This window comes from Zea mays, chromosome 10 (genome assembly GCF_902167145.1).
Source record: "Zea mays cultivar B73 chromosome 10, Zm-B73-REFERENCE-NAM-5.0, whole genome shotgun sequence".
Taxonomy (NCBI): Eukaryota; Viridiplantae; Streptophyta; class Magnoliopsida; order Poales; family Poaceae; genus Zea; species Zea mays.
In genome coordinates this window covers 1,449,151-1,467,008 of record NC_050105.1, presented here as the reverse complement: position 1 = coordinate 1,467,008, position 17,858 = coordinate 1,449,151, and the positions used below count along the sequence as shown (strand labels likewise).

Here is a 17,858-nt window from a genome sequence, read left to right as displayed (position 1 = left end):
TGAAGATAATTGTCCGTATTTCCTTCTGTCGGTAAACTTTAGGAGTCTTGGCCGAGCTCTCTGCAAAACTGTATCGCAGTCATCGAATACCTCTAGTGTTAAATGGGAAAGAACACGACAGCTTTGGTCATGGAAAATAGACGTAGAAGGTTTACACTCTGGCCGGATTTTTCCAATGGGAGGCACTGAAGGATAGTAGAGTGCCAAATCCAGGCTATGTAGAAGGATCCACTAATCGTTTCATTGGGTCAGTGATGTTTGGCGAACGCCTCTTCCAAAGTCTTCAGCCAATTCACATACTGGTTGCGCTCCTTCTGAAGGAGGTGTTGAAGAATCGAACTTGCCAGCTTGGAGTTGAAGCCTCTCGCTACCAGATACTCTCGTAAAGCAGCCTGTAGCCGAGGATCCAGATCTCTGCGCAAAGAAAGAAAGGCAAACACTGTCACTGAATGCAGATGCGCCAGTTCTACAAACAAAAACTCTAGTAGGCAGGCAGTTGTGTTGATGTTCTGTTCTGGAGAACTTGCATCGTTTATGATTCCTTGGTGAACCGGCATACCATGATCTGAAGAATTGTCAGTCAACTACTTTAGGAACGAGAAGGGGCAAAGAATAACAGCACTAGTCTTGACATGCAATGCAATGCTATTTACAATTTTAATCCTGCATGGATTAACTATCTATAAATTTCAGGAAGCCATCCTCAGCTATACTGTGACAAATTTAAGATGAAAAATGGCAGCCATCTTTGCAGAATGTGTACACGATGTTGATCAAAATCATAACATACGTATGTGTGGGAAGGAGATACTCGTCTTACAGAAGGTCAGTTTTATTCATTAGTCTAGTTCATATGATTTACATGAGCAGTAAAGCCAGCTCTAATCTCTGTGTATGCATTACGCAAAAGGAAACAAAAAAAAAACAGCATCCGCAGAAGTATTTTTAAAAGAGAAAAAAAAGAAACAAGCAGGGCATACGAGCAGCACCCACCTGAACGCCGGCCCTTCGTACTCGTCTGCTCCACCGGCGCCAGGAGAGGAGTGGTACCGGACAGCGTTGATAGCGTAGTCAGCAGCGCCGCCGCCGCGCTCCTCCTCCCCCACCCAAGACGCACGGCAGTCGAAGTGCAGGACGGGCGCCGCGCCAGGCTTACTGACGAAGACCTTGACGAGCGCGGCCCTGGGCAGCGGGTCTCGGCCCACGAACCGCAGCGGGGCGAGCAGCGCCGACACGAGGACCTCCTCGGACCCGTCCCGGCGGCGCAGGAGCACGTCCTGCGCGCGCGGGGCGTCAGACACGGTGTCGAAGTCGGGCGCCAGCTGCGAGTGGAGTGGGGGGCAAGGGCAAAGGCGTGAGCAGAGCTTCTTGGGCTGGATGCGGTGCGGGGGTTAGGGATGCGGGTTACCTCGGAACGGAATGGAGGGGGAGCCGAGGAGGAGAGCTCGAGGGCCAGCTCGGCGCGGACGGCGGCCAGGACTGCGCCGTCGGTCGCGCCCCGGCGGACGGCGGCGGACGTTCTCAGCCGCCGCAGGAACATTGGCGCACGGGGCGGGGCGGGGCGGGGCGATGCAGATCGATTCGGTCTCGCAGGCTCGCAGCCCGCAAGGAGTCACAACAGTACAACACAACAAAGGAAGCATTTTTTTTTTTTGCAAAATAGGCTGGTGGACCCTCAAAACTCAAAAGGAAGTCTCTATGCCTCTCCATAGCCTATTTTTGCTTTTGCAACAGTTTAGTTGCTGCCAAATTAATTTACAAACGAAACAGCCGTTCATTAATGTTATCGATTTCTGACAGCATGAGAGAGAGAGAGAGAGGGAGAAAGGTTTGCAGATAACAGCGATCGTGACAGTGGACGCGTCTGTGACAGAAAATTTCAGTACCCGAGGTGGAAGTGGTTGAAGGGGAGTGGTTGGTTGGCAAGTGGACAAGGACCGGGCATTGCAAGTGCTTTTGTTCCAAACTGTATACTATGCATGGGCATGAAAATCTATGGGCATTGCTTCTTTTTTTAGCAAGGAGACAGGTTTTTTATTCCCTTGTAAATTCTGGGTTTCTAGGCAGCGATGGCAACGACAGTCGACAGATTTCCAACCGCCGTAACCGTACGTGACATGCACGGGACGGCCCCAAAGCAGCCGCGGGGGAGGCGCCCGCTGATTGGGGGGCGAAGTGGGGCCCCTGGACGGCGAGTCAACGTCAGGCAGATCACGACCCTCCACCTCCACCGCCACCGGCGACCGCGAGGATATATTAATATTATATATGTACTTTATTATACATTATATTATATAGTGAAAATGAGATAGGGGGTGCCCTGCCTTGCCAGCGATCGCACATCCTGTGGAGGAGGGTAGTGGACTGGTGGCGGTGTGGTCTCCCTCGCATCCGTTCCGCTTCCTCCTCTGTCCAGTGGCTGTGCAAGGAAACGAGGGAGGGGTGGGGGGCGCGCGCCGCGGCGCCGGAGACCGGGATGGAGTGGCTGGAGAAGGACCTGCGGGAGAAGTTCGACCTGCCGCCCAAGAACCGCTCCGAGGAGGCCCTGCGCAGATGGCGCGACGCCGTCTCCGTCGTCAAGAACCCGCGCCGCCGGTTCCGCATGGTCGCCGACCTCGCCACGCGCCGCCAGAACGACCTCAAGCGCCGATCCACCCAGGTACGTACCGTGCCCGTACTGCTACTACTAGTCTACTACGACTCTTCCTCCTGATGGAACCCTTGTTGCTAGCTCTCGGGAATAACCCTTCATTGGATTAGAGTACTAGACGATGATCCACCTGTCCAGACTACTAGATCTTAAACTACTATGGTCCACATTAGGGAACCGACGGGGAAGAGGGAGAGAGAGCTCTAGCGTTTCTGTTGCCGTCCAACCGTACCCCACACCTCGGCCAGGTGGCCGGCCGCCGGCGGGAGACGAGACGAGACGAGCCGCCACGATCGGATCGGCGCCTCCTCCCGTTCACCGTTCACGGGCCAACCGCAGCCATTGGGCCGGCGTGAAACGAACGCGAGCTTCCCCCACCACCGCACCCCTCCCCCGGATGCCCACGTAAGTCGCCCTGCTATTGGTTCCACTCGATCGGTTCGGTGCGGGCTCCCTCCACTTGCACAGTCGTAGTCACTCATCTGGCACGATTATATATTCAATCTAAGATTCCGTCCTTGGTTGGTGGCAAAGAGTGCGGGAGCTGTGGCCACCGGGCGCCAGGAAGGGCGGTGATTCTCTCTTTACGTTGGTGACTTGGGAAGTTTGGAAAGAGAGAAATGCAAGGTGCTTCCGGAGTGAGGCATCCTCAGTTGACGCCGTAGTTTCTTCCGCTCTTGGTGTTGCTAGCGAGTGGGTGAGAGCGGGCGCGAAAGCCCTTGGTTGTATTCTGAGCGAGTAGTCGGCTCTGTGTTGAGCTGGTTGGCCAGCTCTTGTTTTTGTATTTGTGTTCGTAATCTTCTTCTATTAACAAAGATGCGCAGCTCTCCTGCGTATTCGACAAAAAAGATTCCGTCGCTGTGTAGAAATTGTTAAACAAGGAATGCATTGCATTGTGCCCCTGTTGTTTTCCTCGTTTTTAACATAGCTAATCCTTGTTTAAATTACAATACTCATCGGCTGGATGTCAAATGGCTCTACCTTTTCCCCTGTTGTTTTCCTGGGAGAATCCAGTGCTTTGTCTCGAGCTATTTTCTGGTTTCGTGTATACATTTTTGTTTGGCGCGCGGGGTTAGTGGCGTGGTGGGTACAGATTCATTTTTGTTTAAAAGAAAAAAACAATACACCCTCTATTCTAAATTAAAATTAATTTTAAATAATTAATAGATTCATACAATATTTAATATATATATCTATATTTATCGATCCTTTAAGTATAGATATAAAAATAAAAGCTAAAATGATTACTATTTTAGACAGAAAAGGAAAGAAGAAAAATACTAGTATATTACTATTTTACAACAGAAGAGGAAAGAAGAAAAATGAGATAATTGGATTTTTATCACTCACAACGTTGTCTTCTTGTTATAATTATCAATGTGTTTATGAATTGTGGGTCAAGCTGAGTATATGAAATATGGCCCTGATGACAATTTTACAAACATATTTTTTGCTGATGGCAAATATCAGAATCTCTCGAAGAAAAATACTAGTATAATCTAGCACCGCGCATCTGTCTGCGTCTCATGTCTTACTATGTTCATGATAAGGAAAAACTATGTCTTGTAGGTAATTCCTTGTTTTTTTTTTTCTTTCATTTGCCAGGAAAAGATCCGGGTCGCCCTCTACGTGCAGCAGGCCGCGCTCCACTTCATCGATGGTACGGCCAAGTTGCGCTTCATCTTCTCTACGCATGGTGCGCCTTGCTACTAATAAAAACTCGATCTAACCGGCCAAGCATCTGACGTACGTGAAGGTGGCAAGCACAAAGACTACCGGCTAACCGACGACATTATGAAGGCCGGGTTCTGCATCAGCCCGGACGAGCTGGCGTCGATCACGAGCAAGCACGACGCGAAGGCTCTGAGCATGCACGGCGGGGTGGACGGGATATGCGCGAAAGTACGCTCGTCGCCAGACCGCGGCGTGTCCGCCGCCAGCGACGACGATCTGGACGCGAGGCGAGCCGTCTACGGCGCCAACCGGTACGCGGAGAAGCCTGGGCGAAGCTTCTGGATGTTCGTCTGGGACGCCCTGCAGGACGTGACGCTCGTCATCCTGATGGCCTGCGCTCTGCTGTCCGCCGCCGTCGGCCTGGCGTCCGAGGGCTGGCCCAGGGGCGTGTACGACGGCCTGGGGATAATGCTCAGCATCCTGCTGGTTGTCGTGGTCACCGCTGTCAGTGACTACCGGCAGTCGCTCCAGTTCAAGGAGCTGGACAACGAGAAGAAGAAGGTGTCTGTGCATGTGACCAGGGACGGGTGCCGGCAGCAGGTGTCAATATACGACCTGGTGGTCGGTGACGTCGTGCACCTGTCGATCGGAGACCAGGTGCCCGCTGACGGGCTCTACGTCCACGGATACTCCCTCCTGATCGACGAGTCCAGCCTGTCGGGCGAGAGCGAGCCGGTGTACATCTCTCGAGCCAAGCCGTTCATCCTGGCAGGAACCAAGGTCCAGGACGGGTCAGGCAAGATGCTCGTGACCGCTGTCGGCATGCACACCGAGTGGGGCAGGCTGATGAGCACGCTGAGCGAGGGAGGCGAGGACGAGACGCCGCTGCAGGTCAAGCTCAACGGCGTCGCGACCGTCATCGGGAAGATCGGGCTGCTGTTCGCCACGCTCACGTTCGTCGTCCTCATGGTGAGGTTCCTCGTCGACAAAACCTTCACGGTGGGTCTCTCCAGCAGGTGGACTTCTGCGGACGCGTTGGCTATAGTGGACTACTTCGCGACGGCGGTCACGATCATCGTCGTCGCCGTCCCTGAGGGCCTGCCTCTGGCTGTTACTCTGAGCCTGGCGTTCGCGATGAAGAAGCTGATGAACGATAAGGCGCTTGTCAGGCATCTCTCGGCGTGCGAGACGATGGGGTCTGCCGGCACTATATGCACCGACAAGACGGGGACTCTGACCACCAACCATATGGTGGTCGACAGGATATGGGTGTCCGAGGTTTCAGAATCAGTTTCCAGCAGTGGCAGCGGTCTGGAAGATCTGAGCTCCGCCGCCGTCTCTCGGCCGGCCACACTGGGCCTGCTCCTGCAGGGCGTGTTTGAGAACACCAGCGCGGAGGTGGTCAGAGAGAAGGACGGCGGGCAGGCTGTTCTGGGAACCCCGACAGAGAGGGCGATCTTGGAGTTTGGACTGAAGCTAGAAGCACGACGTCGTGATGCTGGAGACAGGAGCTGCACCAAGGTCAAGGTCGAGCCTTTCAACTCGGTCAAGAAGATGATGGCGGTGCTGGTATCGTTACCCGACGGCAGGTACCGCTGGTACGTCAAAGGCGCGTCAGAGATCATCGTGCAGATGTGCGACGCCATGGTTGACGGCGACGGGAACGGCGTTCCGTTGTCGGAAGCTCGGAGGAAGGACGTCTTAGGCACCATCAACTCGTTCGCTTCAGACGCGTTAAGGACACTGTGCCTGGCGTACAAGGAAGGGGATGGTTTCGGTGAGGATGCAGATAGTCCGGCAGGAGGCTTTACTCTGATATGTATCTTTGGCATCAAGGATCCTGTGCGCCCAGGAGTCAAGGACGCTGTCAAGGCCTGTATGTCTGCCGGTATCGTGGTACGGATGGTGACTGGTGATAACATCAACACGGCTAAAGCTATAGCCAAAGAGTGTGGGATACTGACTGACGGCGGCGTAGCGATAGAAGGGCCAGAGTTCAGAAACAAAAGCCCAGAGGAGATGAGGGACCTGATACCTAAGATCCAGGTCCAATTCGATTTTTCATCAGTTTTCTCATATCTACCATCAATTTTCTCAACTGTATGTACCTTTCGACACTGGCAGGTTATGGCTCGTTCTCTGCCGCTTGACAAGCATACCCTTGTGAAAAACCTGCGAGGTATGTTCAGGGAGGTGGTTGCTGTGACAGGCGATGGTACCAATGACGCTCCAGCATTGCATGAAGCAGATATTGGGCTTGCAATGGGCATAGCAGGAACAGAGGTACTAACTATACCTCGCAATTTCTACTGTTCTTACTGTGAATGTAAAAACCTCTTGCAAGGCCATCAGAAGCTAAGAACTCCTCACTTGCAATTGCAAGGCCATCATGCCCTTCGGCAATTCTGTGCGTCCCTTGAAAAGATAAATAACAGTATAAGCTTACATACTTGCAGGTAGCCAAGGAGAGTGCCGATGTGATAGTGCTGGACGACAACTTCACAACCATAATAAACGTCGCGAGGTGGGGCCGCGCGGTCTACATAAACATCCAGAAGTTCGTGCAGTTTCAGCTGACCGTCAACATTGTGGCTCTGGTCATCAACTTTGTCTCGGCATGCATTACAGGTTTGGGGCCATTTACCTATGACATTCCTCTTGCAATATAATGGCCATGGGCCATGGCTGTTCAGTTAGTGGTTCTTGGTATATCTGCTGCTATGCCATCTGGAGTAACAGTGCTTTGAGTGCTGTACTACTGTACTGCTACGACAGGGAGCGCTCCTCTCACGGCGGTGCAGCTGCTGTGGGTCAACATGATCATGGACACGCTGGGAGCTCTGGCTCTAGCCACGGAGCCTCCCAACGACGACATGATGAAGAGGCCGCCTGTCGGGCGCGGAGAGAGCTTCATCACCAAGGTCATGTGGCGGAACATCGTCGGGCAGAGCTTGTACCAGCTGGCCGTGCTTGGAGCTCTCATGTTTGGCGGGGAACGTCTCCTCAACATCCATGGCGCGGACTCCAAACCCGTTGTCAATACGCTCATATTCAACTCCTTCGTGTTCTGCCAGGTGGGTCTGCATCCACCGTTGCCAACATATTCATTCACTTATGTGACGCGCCTAGTGCTGGGAATCTGGGCCGGGCTTTTCGGGCCAGCACGAGCACGGCCCGAAAATAAGAGCCCAAAGCACGGTCCGGCACGAAATAATATGGGCCGGGCTAGCACGGCCCGAAGTCGGGCTTGGGCCGGGCCTCAATTTCCGACCCGTCGGGCCCCCAGCACGGCACGCATAGATGGGCCGGGCTTGGGCCGGCACGGCCCAATTGAGCCCAATCTATTTAATTTCTTTAATTTAGTAAGATATCGACTGTATATTGTTGTTATATTTGGAGTTTATGTGGTTAAATAATGTTATAATTGTTTAATATCTTTAATTTAGTAAGCTATGAATTTTATATGATTATAATATTTTGATTTTATGTGGTCAAATATACGGGCCGGGCTTGGGCCGGCACGGCCCAACGAAGGCACGACGTGGTTTAGGGCCGGGCTGGGCCACTGTTTTTACACTTCGGGCTGGCACGGCACGGCCCAAAAAATGTTTGGGCTTTCCTGGCCCGAACCCGTTTGGCACGAAGCACGATGGGCTTGGGCCGGGCTGGCCCGGCCCGGCCCAATTCCCAGCACTAGACGCGCCTATGGTGATCTGGTCAAGGTGTCTGTCTTTCTGTCAGTCTGACGACGAGCTTGTTTATCATGTGGCATCAATCAGGTGTTCAACGAGATAAACAGCAGGGAGATGCAGAAGATCAACGTCTTCCGCGGCATGTTCGGCAACTGGATCTTCGTCGGAATCATAGCCGCGACGGTAGCGTTCCAGGTGGTGATCGTCGAGTTCCTCGGCACCTTTGCGAGCACCGTCCCACTCGGCTGGCAGCTGTGGCTGGTGAGCGTCGGCCTCGGATCCGTCAGCTTGGTCGTCGGCGCCGTCCTCAAGTGCGTTCCAGTTGAACCGGACGATGGAGTTCGCGCCAGTCCAAATGGCTACGCGCCGCTGCCCGGCGGCCCTGACAACATATAACAGCTGAGCCTGAGCGCCGGAGAAGGTACTGACGACGTGCTGATTTTTTTCGCGTGAGGGAACCTCGTCGGAACCAACCAACCAACCACTGTCTAGGTTCAGTTTTAACAGATTATATTATGTAAAAAGAGATGGTGGTGACCACAAGGCACCTCTATTTTGATGGGTCATACTTAGGGGTCTAAATTTTACATTACAAACTTTAAAAGATCAGTCGGACTTTATTACTATTCATTTTTGAACTAATCGGATTGTGATCCATTACCACCCCTAGTCATACTAGAAACAAAGCCTCTCACTAATGGAAGTACATTAATTAACTGTCTTGCTTTGTTTACATTCCTGTTCGGATGGCTTTGCTTACATTGGGCCTGACGGACCGGGTTAGTGTCCGTTTCGCCTGTGCTCCCGAGTCTATTCGGAAAGGCCCAAGGCCTATTCAATCGTTTTATATATCTCGGGAAAAAAGTTCAATCTAGCTCCTCAACTATCACGGCCCTCATATTTGACAACATATCAGTGCGGCTATTTGCATGGAGACATGAATGTTAGCACAAGGCGACCATGTAACCGGACTAATATAAGTTGGATTATGGTAGAACGGTTGAAGGATAAAAATACTACTTTAAAACCACAAATAAACTGAAATAAGTTAGGTAGCTTATTTTAACTTATTTATGATCCAAAATGGTATTTTACCCTAAATTCCTACCCTAAAAAGAATATTATATCCTCGTCATCAAAATTCTTTACCCTATAACACAAGACTCTGCAGTCATATTTATTATATATCTCAACTCTATACCAACTATCACATATTATATTATTTCTTTCCAATTATATTTTATACCCACTCAACTTATACCATTGATGCCAACATTGTACGAGTAGGAGAGAGAGGACTCTCTAAATAAGGTTTTCGGTGCCCACTCTAAATCTGCAGCACCAATTAAGGTCCCTCTATGCAGCTTCTTTTTACTGTAGTTGTGAGGCTATCCGTAGCGGTTTTCCCTAAGGCCTTGTTCGTTTGTGTCGGATTGGTGGGTCGGAACAATTCCCGGCCGGATTGCTTCTCTAATTTATATAAACTTTGATTAGCCGGAATGATTCCGGGTGCAATCCGACGCAAACGAACAAGGCCTAAATTTGTTCCCCCCATATCTCACTTTTGTGTTACGTCACCAAGATTTCATCCCCTTCTCTTCTTACTTCCACAACAGTTTCCCTTAAATTAATCCTTTATGCCCTACTACAACCATAATATATTATTTTCCCTACCTATTTATCACCCTTCATCTATTTTCTCCAACCAACAAATGTCGGCAGACACACAACTCCAGGCAGGGGGGCGACGCCAGCCGGGTTCACTGCTTGCTCTCCTAGTATTGTAGCACGAAGAGGAACAATTAGCGTGAAATGTTGCAGCGCGTATTGATATACTGTCGCCGCTTCAGCACCGAAGGGGAAGCGTCAAGCTTTGCGGACAGTCTGACTAGAACCTTATAACATATTGTTTGTCGATCTCCACTGTCACTAGCCTAAAGTTGCATAGTGTCAGTTAAAAATCTAGTACTGTAGCCGGTATCTAACCGGTACTGGAGATTATTTATGCAGTAGTAAAGGTATCAGCTAGTTTCAATTACCGTTCTCAGTTTCTTTAAATCATATCGTCCTTTTTTAAAACTGCATAGTGTCCAATATAGCCACATGAAGAACTTAACTTTTGGTGGGACCTTGCTCTTCCGGATATGTTTGAAATTCCTATCGCTTCCATTAGCTACGAGTCAGTGTTATGGAGGGATTTGATGTAAACTTGAATCTATTCCTAAGTTCCCATATAAGGCCTTGCTCGGTTATTCCTATACATTATTTTGGATTGAAAGAGATTCAAAAGAAAATATGAAGTACTTTGATTTGATATAATTAAAACCCATCCAGTGCCCTTATAAATCTATATGGATTTTGATGAAACAGAACAAGCCCTGATTCTATCAACATTATCCTCAAGAGGAAACTGTTGCACCTTATCCCATACCGTCACGTCCCAATCCAGTTCTCAACCATCTATTATAATAGAAACTTCAATCGCTTCTAAAGTATCCATATGGTCGTCACATCATCCCAAGCCAGTTTACAGTCAGTTATTATAATATAAACTTCAATTAGTGGACCACATTTAGCGCTCTTTATTAACTCTAGCCTATAATTCTTCCTAGCAAATACAATAGCGTCTACAGTACCACCACTATAACGTGCTCCCTCTGTTCTATCTTAAAGTCACGAAAGTTTATCTTAAATTAAAGTTTTAAAACTTTAACCAACAATATCTATAAAAATAATTATTTTAAATTTAAGAAATTATATATTATAGTAGATGTTTTAATAATAAATGTAATAGTTTAATTTTTATTTAGTTAATATTTATAAATATTTTGTTATTAACGGTCAAACTTTCAAAATACTCCCTCCGTTTCTTTTTATTTGTCGCTGGATAGTGCAATTTTACACTATCCAGCGACAAATAAAAAGAAACGGAGGGAGTATTAAATTAGGACGAACCTTCGTGAGAGAGTACGCTTTCAGGGTCTACAGTAACCGCCCCTATCCCAGCGTCTGGTACACTAGCCCAGTCAGGACAGCAATTATAAGGACAAATAATGCAATACTAACAACACAATACATATAGCAATTATCAGTCACGTGTTTGTTCATCGTCTTCTTATTTCTTGCCTTTGTCATGAGCTAGCGGCATAAACTTTGTCCACGTGACGTGACCACGCGGCCTCAAAAGGGGCCATGCAGGAACCTTATCTTAGCCTAATTTTATGCACCGACATGATGTTTATTTTAGGGTTCGTTTGCAGAGCTCCGCTCTATAATTATTTAGTTTAGAGAGCTAATTCTCCGATTTATACTGCGATTCTGATGAGGGATTGAAGAGTGAGGAATAAATTGGAAGCGACAAAAAGCTTGTATTTTTTCTCTTACTCTCTCGTATAAAGTCTGCTCCCATCATGAAACAGTTTATTTTTTCTTTTTAACCGTGTGAGAGACTGAGAGTGATTCTTCCTCAAAGCACAGCCGTAGAGCGCAGAGCTGAGAGCAATGGCCGCTAAGGCTATCCGCAAGCGTTACCCCTAAATTTTTCCCCTGTATCACTTTTTAGATCACATCATCAACATTTCATCCCCTATTTTTTTATCTCCCGCAACGGTTTCCCCTAAATACTCTCCATATATCTCACTACATTATAAAATATCATTTTTTATACATACTTTTCATCTACTATAAATTTTTTATCTACTAACAATTGGAAGTGAGCCCACGTGAACAGTGATTGGAGGGCACCCATACACACGACAGAACGAAGGGGAGAGAGAAGCTTACCTCCGCGTAAGGCACCTCCTAGGGGGAGCCGCTGTGGCACTGGGGCCGCCCTATAGCCGTCATGCAAGCTACAGGGCAAGGTGAGGGGGCGTCGCGCGGCATCCCTTGCGGACAGTCTAAGGCTGGCCGCAGCCGAGAGCGCTGAACAGCCCCTCCCCTTCGTAGAGGCTACTGCTCCCTCCCCTGACTCCGCAGCGCTGTCCCCTACACGCCACTCTATGTGCCGGCTCTCTTCTCTCCCCCCTCAATCCAGAGGTTCACTGTTCATCCCCTACGACACTGTGCTGTGGGTCCACGAGTAATTGTTAGTAGATAAAAAATTGATAGTAGATATAGAAAATAATATTTTATAGTTGTAGTAGGGTATATGAGGAGTATTTAGGGGGAACCGCTGCGGGAGATGAAAAAAATAGGAGGTGAAATGTTGATGATGTGACGCAAAAAAGTGATATAGGAGAAAAAATTTAGGGGAAACCGCTGCGGATAGCCTAAGGCTGGCTGCAGCAGTTGTCGCCAGCCAGCCCTCTCCCCTTGCATGGCACCTGTAGGGGGCGCCCCACGCTCGCAGCGCCGTCCCTACGCGTTGTCCCCTCTTCTCTCTCTTCGGATATAGCGTATCACTGTTTGTTCCTATAGCAGTGAGTCCACAAGTAATTGTTAGTAGATAAAAAATTTGTAGTAAATAAAAAGTAGATATAAGAAATGTGGTTATAATAAGGTATATGGGAAACCGCTACGAGAGATGAAAATGTATGAGATGAAATGTTAATGATGTGACACAATAAAGTGATATAGAGAGGAAATTTAGAGAAAACCGCTGCGGATAGACTAAACACCCCTTATTATTAGCCACGCCAGCGAACGTGACGCGACTATGTTCATTTGTCACGCCATGTCAAGTGGTGTGTAGACAACCAATCTAAGATTTTATTCATGAACGTGTTATTATTAGAGTTTTATAATCTCCACGTCTCTGCCCGCTAGCTAGATAGCTAGATTTCTAGGTGTGTTTATTTTCCTCTAAATTATATAAGTTGGATTATAGTAAAAGGATAGAAGAGTAAAATATCAATTTAGGGTTATAAATAAACTGGAATAAGGTACTTAATACTAGCTTATTTGAGCTTATTTATTTTTCTAAAGTGATATTTTGTTCTCCTATCCTTTCACCATAATATGTAGCTTCTATAATTCATGAAAACATAGCCTCTCTCGCCTATAAAACGGGGGCCAATGGATGTCCATGAACGATGAATGGCAATTGAAAAGAAAAAAAAAAGTAATCAACAACATCTATCTCATCGCCGTCATGTCGCCTTGTGCCCATGCAGAGCAGCAAGAGCCTGACGCTCCGCCTCTCCACAACGACCACCATCGCCACCAAACTTACGTGGAGCTGTACCACCACGGCCTTCACCACGTGAAGTCGTCGGCGCTGCTGTGCGCGGTTGGACTAGGCATCCCCGGCGCCATCCACCGCCGCGGCGGCGCAGCAACGGTCTCCGACCTCGTCAGCGGCACGGGTGTCCACCCGGCCAAGCGCGCGCAGCTCCGTCGGCTCATGCGCATGCTTGCCTGCTTCGGCATCTTTGGTGCCGCCGGCGGCGACGAGGGTGAGAGCGAGACCGTCTACACGCTGACCCCCGTGTCCAGCGTCCTCGTCGGTGACAAGGACAAGGAGGCATCAGCGACCTCGTCAGCGTCCTCGCCTGACATGTCGGCACTGCTCCGGCTCCTGGCGCGCCCGAGCACGTCCGTGTCCACCTTCTTCGACATGGAGGAGTGGTTCAGAGACGGCGGGACCACGACGCTCTTCGAGACGGCACTCGGCGTGCCCCCATGGAGCTTGACGAAGAGCGACGCCGCGTACAACAGAGCCATGAACGAAGCCTGCGTCGCGGACACCAGCCTGTCCATGGACATCATGCTGAAAGACACCAGCGGAGGCGCCAGCAGTGTCTTCGGCGGCGGCCGGCTCACCTCGCTGGTCGATGTTGGAGGGGGCCATGGCGCCGCCGCTATTGCCATCGCTAACGCCTTTCCGCACATCAAATGCACTGTGCTAGACCTCAAACAAGTGATCGACAACAAGGTGCCACCAGCGGCCGCCGCCGGTACTGATCGTATCATCAATAGCACGGTGCAGTTCGTCGCCGGTGACATGTTTGAGTCTATTCCACCTGCAGACGCTGTTCTCCTAAGGGTAAGTACGTACATATCCATGCGTGTATTATATATTCCTCATCATTATTACATACACATTAGTAGCTAGAGAGTGACCTAGCTATATATATATAAGCATATGGAATAATTTAATTTTCAGCATGTTTTGGACTGCTGGGATGACGAACACTGTGTGAAGATACTGGGACAGTGCAAGCGAGCAATTCCCGGCAGAGAAGCTGGAGGCAAGGTGATCATCATAAACGTGGTGGTCGGCTATGGATCACCGGACAAGCTTGTGAAGGAGACGCAGGTGCTGTTTGATATGTACATGATGCGGTACGATGGGTCCGAGCGGGAGGAGCACGAATGGAGAGAAATATTTTCGAGAGCTGGGTTCAGTGACTACAAGATCACGCCCACGATAGGTTTCCATTCTATCATTGAGGTTTTCCCATGATGAAGGTTGTTACCATGCATTATTCTATCGTTATATAAGGTTTTCCCATGCATGAAACCCAAGTGGTTACTGTTGTTCATAAGCAACCAGGGCAAGCAAGGCTTTAATTTATTGTGTACTTGTACCACCAGCAGAAATGGAAAAACTGAAAACCCCTGAACGAACTGAGAATCTCGGCGTTGCTAATTGATTAGAGAAATGCAACATGCACATGCATAAAATAATTGCATATATATACGGAGATAAATCAAGATGCTGCTGACAAGGAGTCGTCACACTGACGTCGTCTGGAATTTCCATCTCGCCCCATATATGTTTTCCAATTTATTTGTTTGCTTAACAAATGGCATAGACACCCCCATGCTGGTTCACTTGCCAGACCCATATGCATAGATCGAGAAATGTCCAGCTAGGTAGAGCTTTGTCCCATGCATCCCTGCTGCACATCGAACTTATCGTCTGAAGCTACTGATGGGAGATGCATCCCAAATGTAGCTAGCTGGACGCTAAATACCACTTAATTAAAAAGACCTTTATATGCCTAGAGGACGCTAAATATCCTATGAAACGTTTTTATACAAGAAATGTATATAAAAGATATGTGGAAGCTGTTACTTGCTCTAAGGGCTATTTTTTCCCTAGACAAACTGATACTCCCTCCGTTTCGTTTTAGTTATCACTGTATAGTACAAAATTGAACTATCCAGCGACAACTAAAAAGAAACGGAGAGAGTAGCTTGTTAAGGATATATATGAATATGTATATATAATAGCAAGGATAAATTTGGATAGCAAACCACACGAGACAAGAGATAACATGCATGATATTTAACTTTGGGGATTGATTGCTTATCATTGTAGCGAGTCTAAACTAGGTGATTCACATGTTTAATCGACGTAACAAGCCAAGCTCAGAAAGAGCACCGTGTAAGAACCACTATAATGAGGCACCCTAACAAGCCACCATATTAGGCCATGTTCGTTTTGTGCCAATCCATAGGGATTGAGGGGGATTAAATCCCCTACAAGTCAAAATCCTCTCCAATCCATTCCAATCCCCCTCAATCCCTATGGTTTTGGGATCAAACGAACATGGCCTTACTATGGTTGGTATTTATGAATCTCCCACGAGGACTACCACAAGAGCCCCTTACAATATAATGTTCAACCGACAACAATCACCAAAAAGTCGCTCGACAATCTTCTGATATCTCCAAGCAATCTAGGTGGTGGCAACCAACACGAGTAACAAAAATCATGTAGCTCAATACGGTCACTATTAGTGCCACTAGATGCAACAACTCAATGCAGGTTATTATAGATCACTACCAATCTCGCTTTGGTTGAATCACTATCACTACCAATCTCAATATGGTCACTCGTGCTCGTGCCACGGTGGTGCATGCCTCGCCGCGACAACGTCGTAGCCAAGCCTCGCCGTCGCACCGAACAACGAGTCTCGCCCCCGCACGGTCACATCTGTCGACCTGCCGGAATGGCCATGCTGCTTGCTTGTGCCTTGTTAAGCTGCCGAACCCATGTCTATATGAGGTGGCGCTATTTATCACCTTAGGTTATAGGTAGCTAGAGATGTCTAAACGGGCCACCCGGCCTTGGCATGGTGAAGTCTGACCCGTTTTAGGCCCGGCTCGTTAGGCACGGTTAGAAAACCGGGTCGGGCCGTCTAATAAGCACACGGGCTCAATTTCCTGTTCGAGCCTGACCTGCAGCGGGCCTAAACGGGCCGGGCTGGTCCGTTTAGCACGAAAAAACAGACCGAAAAGCGGGCTAAACGGGCCGGTAAGCACGTTTTAGTGTAAAAAAACGGGCTTAGAGGTAAACGGGCCGTGCCGGGCTATCCCACCGTGCCTAGTTTCCTGTCCGAGCCCAACCCGCTTATTCGTGTCGGGCCAGCCCGGGCCCGCATAGAACCAGGCTGTGCCGGGCTCGGACCGGACCCAAACAGCGGGCTTCGTGCTGGGCTCGCGGGCCTCGTGCTTATTGGCTATCTATAGTTATAGGAGGCCAAACAGGCCACCCGACACGACACTGACATTAGCACTATTAGGCATGATACTATTATGCACGACACTGTTAGGCATTATTAATAATTGTGTCGTGCTCTGTCGGTACTAGTGTCTAGCCATCGGCCCAGACACTACACTATAGTGCATAATCATGTCGTGCCGGCACTATACGGCACTAACACCTAATAGCGTCTATTTCAGCCCAGACACTATTTTACTTTGAGAGCTCAAAAAACATAGAAGATCTTTAAAATTATATATACAATTTTAGAACTTAAACAAGTATACCATTATAAAGTGAATTTATTATGCTTAAAACCATAACAAAACACAACCACATGTATATATCACAATCATATCTACAGACTATAAGTTGGTCTAAGCCGTGCCTAATCGTGTCGTGCTCGTGCCAGCCCATCGTGCCGGGTGAAGGTCCATGCACGACACTAGACACGTGTCATCCAGGCACTGACACTATCCGTCCGTTTGGTTGGTTGTACGGGGGGAGAAACTGCATCCACAAATCCTTAAAACACATTTTGTTTGTTTCACTTATGTGGATAACCAGATTGAGCCAGGCCCGCCAGAAACGGTCGCTCGGCGCGTACGCGCGTGCGCAGGCGGATATGTTTGAAATTCTTATCGCTTCCATTAGCTACCGGTCAGCGTTATGGAGGGATTTGATATAAACTTGAATCTATTCCTAAGTTCCGATACGAGACCTTGTTCGGTTATTCCTATACATTATAGATTGAAAGGGTTTGAGAAAAAATTATAAAGCACTTTGATTTGATATAATTAAAACCTATCCAGTCCCCTTTTAAATATAATCCATATGGATTTTGATGAAACAGAACAAGCTCTGATTCTATCAACATTATCCTCAAAAGGAAACTGTTGCACCTTATCCCATATCGTCACGTCCCAATCCAGTTCTCAACCATCTATTATAATAGAAACTTCAATCGCTTCTAAAGTTTCCATATGATCGTCACATCCCAAGCCAGTTTACAATCAGTTATTATAATAGAAACTTCAATTAGTGGACTACATTTAGCGCGCTTTAACTCTAGTCTATTATTCTTCCTAGCAAACACAATAGCGTCTACAGTACCACCACTATAACGTGCTCCCTCTGTTCTATCTTAAAGTCATGAAAGTTTATCTTAAATTAAAGTTTTAAAACTTTAACCAACAATACCTATAAAAATAATTATTTTAAATTTAAGAAATTATATATTATAATAGTAGATGTTTTAATAATAAATGTAATAGTTTAATTTTTATTTAGTTAATATTTATAAATATTTTGTTATTAACGGTCAAACTTTCTCTACTAACTATTAAGGGGGCAGTGTAGACTGCCCCCGCTCCCTGCCCCGCAACCGCCTCCCGCGCCTCACGCCCCG

General features: G+C 48.1%; 3 protein-coding genes across 4 annotated transcripts; 2 read left to right on the top strand and 1 right to left on the bottom strand.

Annotated features, from left to right (window-relative positions):
- Nucleotides 1–105: 105 nt before the first annotated feature.
- LOC103640662 (uncharacterized) lies at nucleotides 106–1,651 on the bottom strand. The gene is made up of 3 exons (NM_001157922.2): nucleotides 1,409–1,651; nucleotides 994–1,322; nucleotides 106–414 (listed from the first exon to the last, which is right to left on the bottom strand). The coding sequence occupies exons 1-3, from the start codon at nucleotides 1,538–1,540 to the stop codon at nucleotides 249–251; spliced, it is 627 nt and encodes a 208-aa protein (NP_001151394.2). The 5' UTR covers nucleotides 1,541–1,651; the 3' UTR covers nucleotides 106–248.
- Nucleotides 1,652–2,014: 363 nt separating this feature from the next.
- Nucleotides 2,015–8,732, top strand: LOC103640660 (probable calcium-transporting ATPase 9, plasma membrane-type). Of its 2 annotated transcripts, XM_035963279.1 has the most exons (8): nucleotides 2,299–2,659; nucleotides 2,824–3,055; nucleotides 4,256–4,310; nucleotides 4,407–6,370; nucleotides 6,449–6,607; nucleotides 6,781–6,952; nucleotides 7,100–7,398; nucleotides 8,104–8,732. In XM_035963279.1, exons 4-8 carry the CDS (start codon nucleotides 4,445–4,447, stop codon nucleotides 8,410–8,412), a joined length of 2,865 nt encoding a protein of 954 aa, XP_035819172.1. In that variant the 5' UTR covers nucleotides 2,299–2,659; nucleotides 2,824–3,055; nucleotides 4,256–4,310; nucleotides 4,407–4,444; the 3' UTR covers nucleotides 8,413–8,732. The 2 variants fall into 2 exon arrangements, with proteins under 2 accessions (XP_020401355.1, XP_035819172.1); XM_020545766.2 differs by lacking the exon at nucleotides 2,824–3,055 and having other exon boundaries at nucleotides 2,015–2,659.
- Nucleotides 8,733–13,043: 4,311 nt separating this feature from the next.
- On the top strand, nucleotides 13,044–14,608 carry LOC103640661 (acetylserotonin O-methyltransferase 2). The gene is made up of 2 exons (XM_008664145.3): nucleotides 13,044–14,002; nucleotides 14,123–14,608. The coding sequence occupies exons 1-2, from the start codon at nucleotides 13,109–13,111 to the stop codon at nucleotides 14,420–14,422; spliced, it is 1,194 nt and encodes a 397-aa protein (XP_008662367.2). The 5' UTR covers nucleotides 13,044–13,108; the 3' UTR covers nucleotides 14,423–14,608.
- The last annotated feature ends 3,250 nt before the right edge of the window (nucleotides 14,609–17,858 follow it).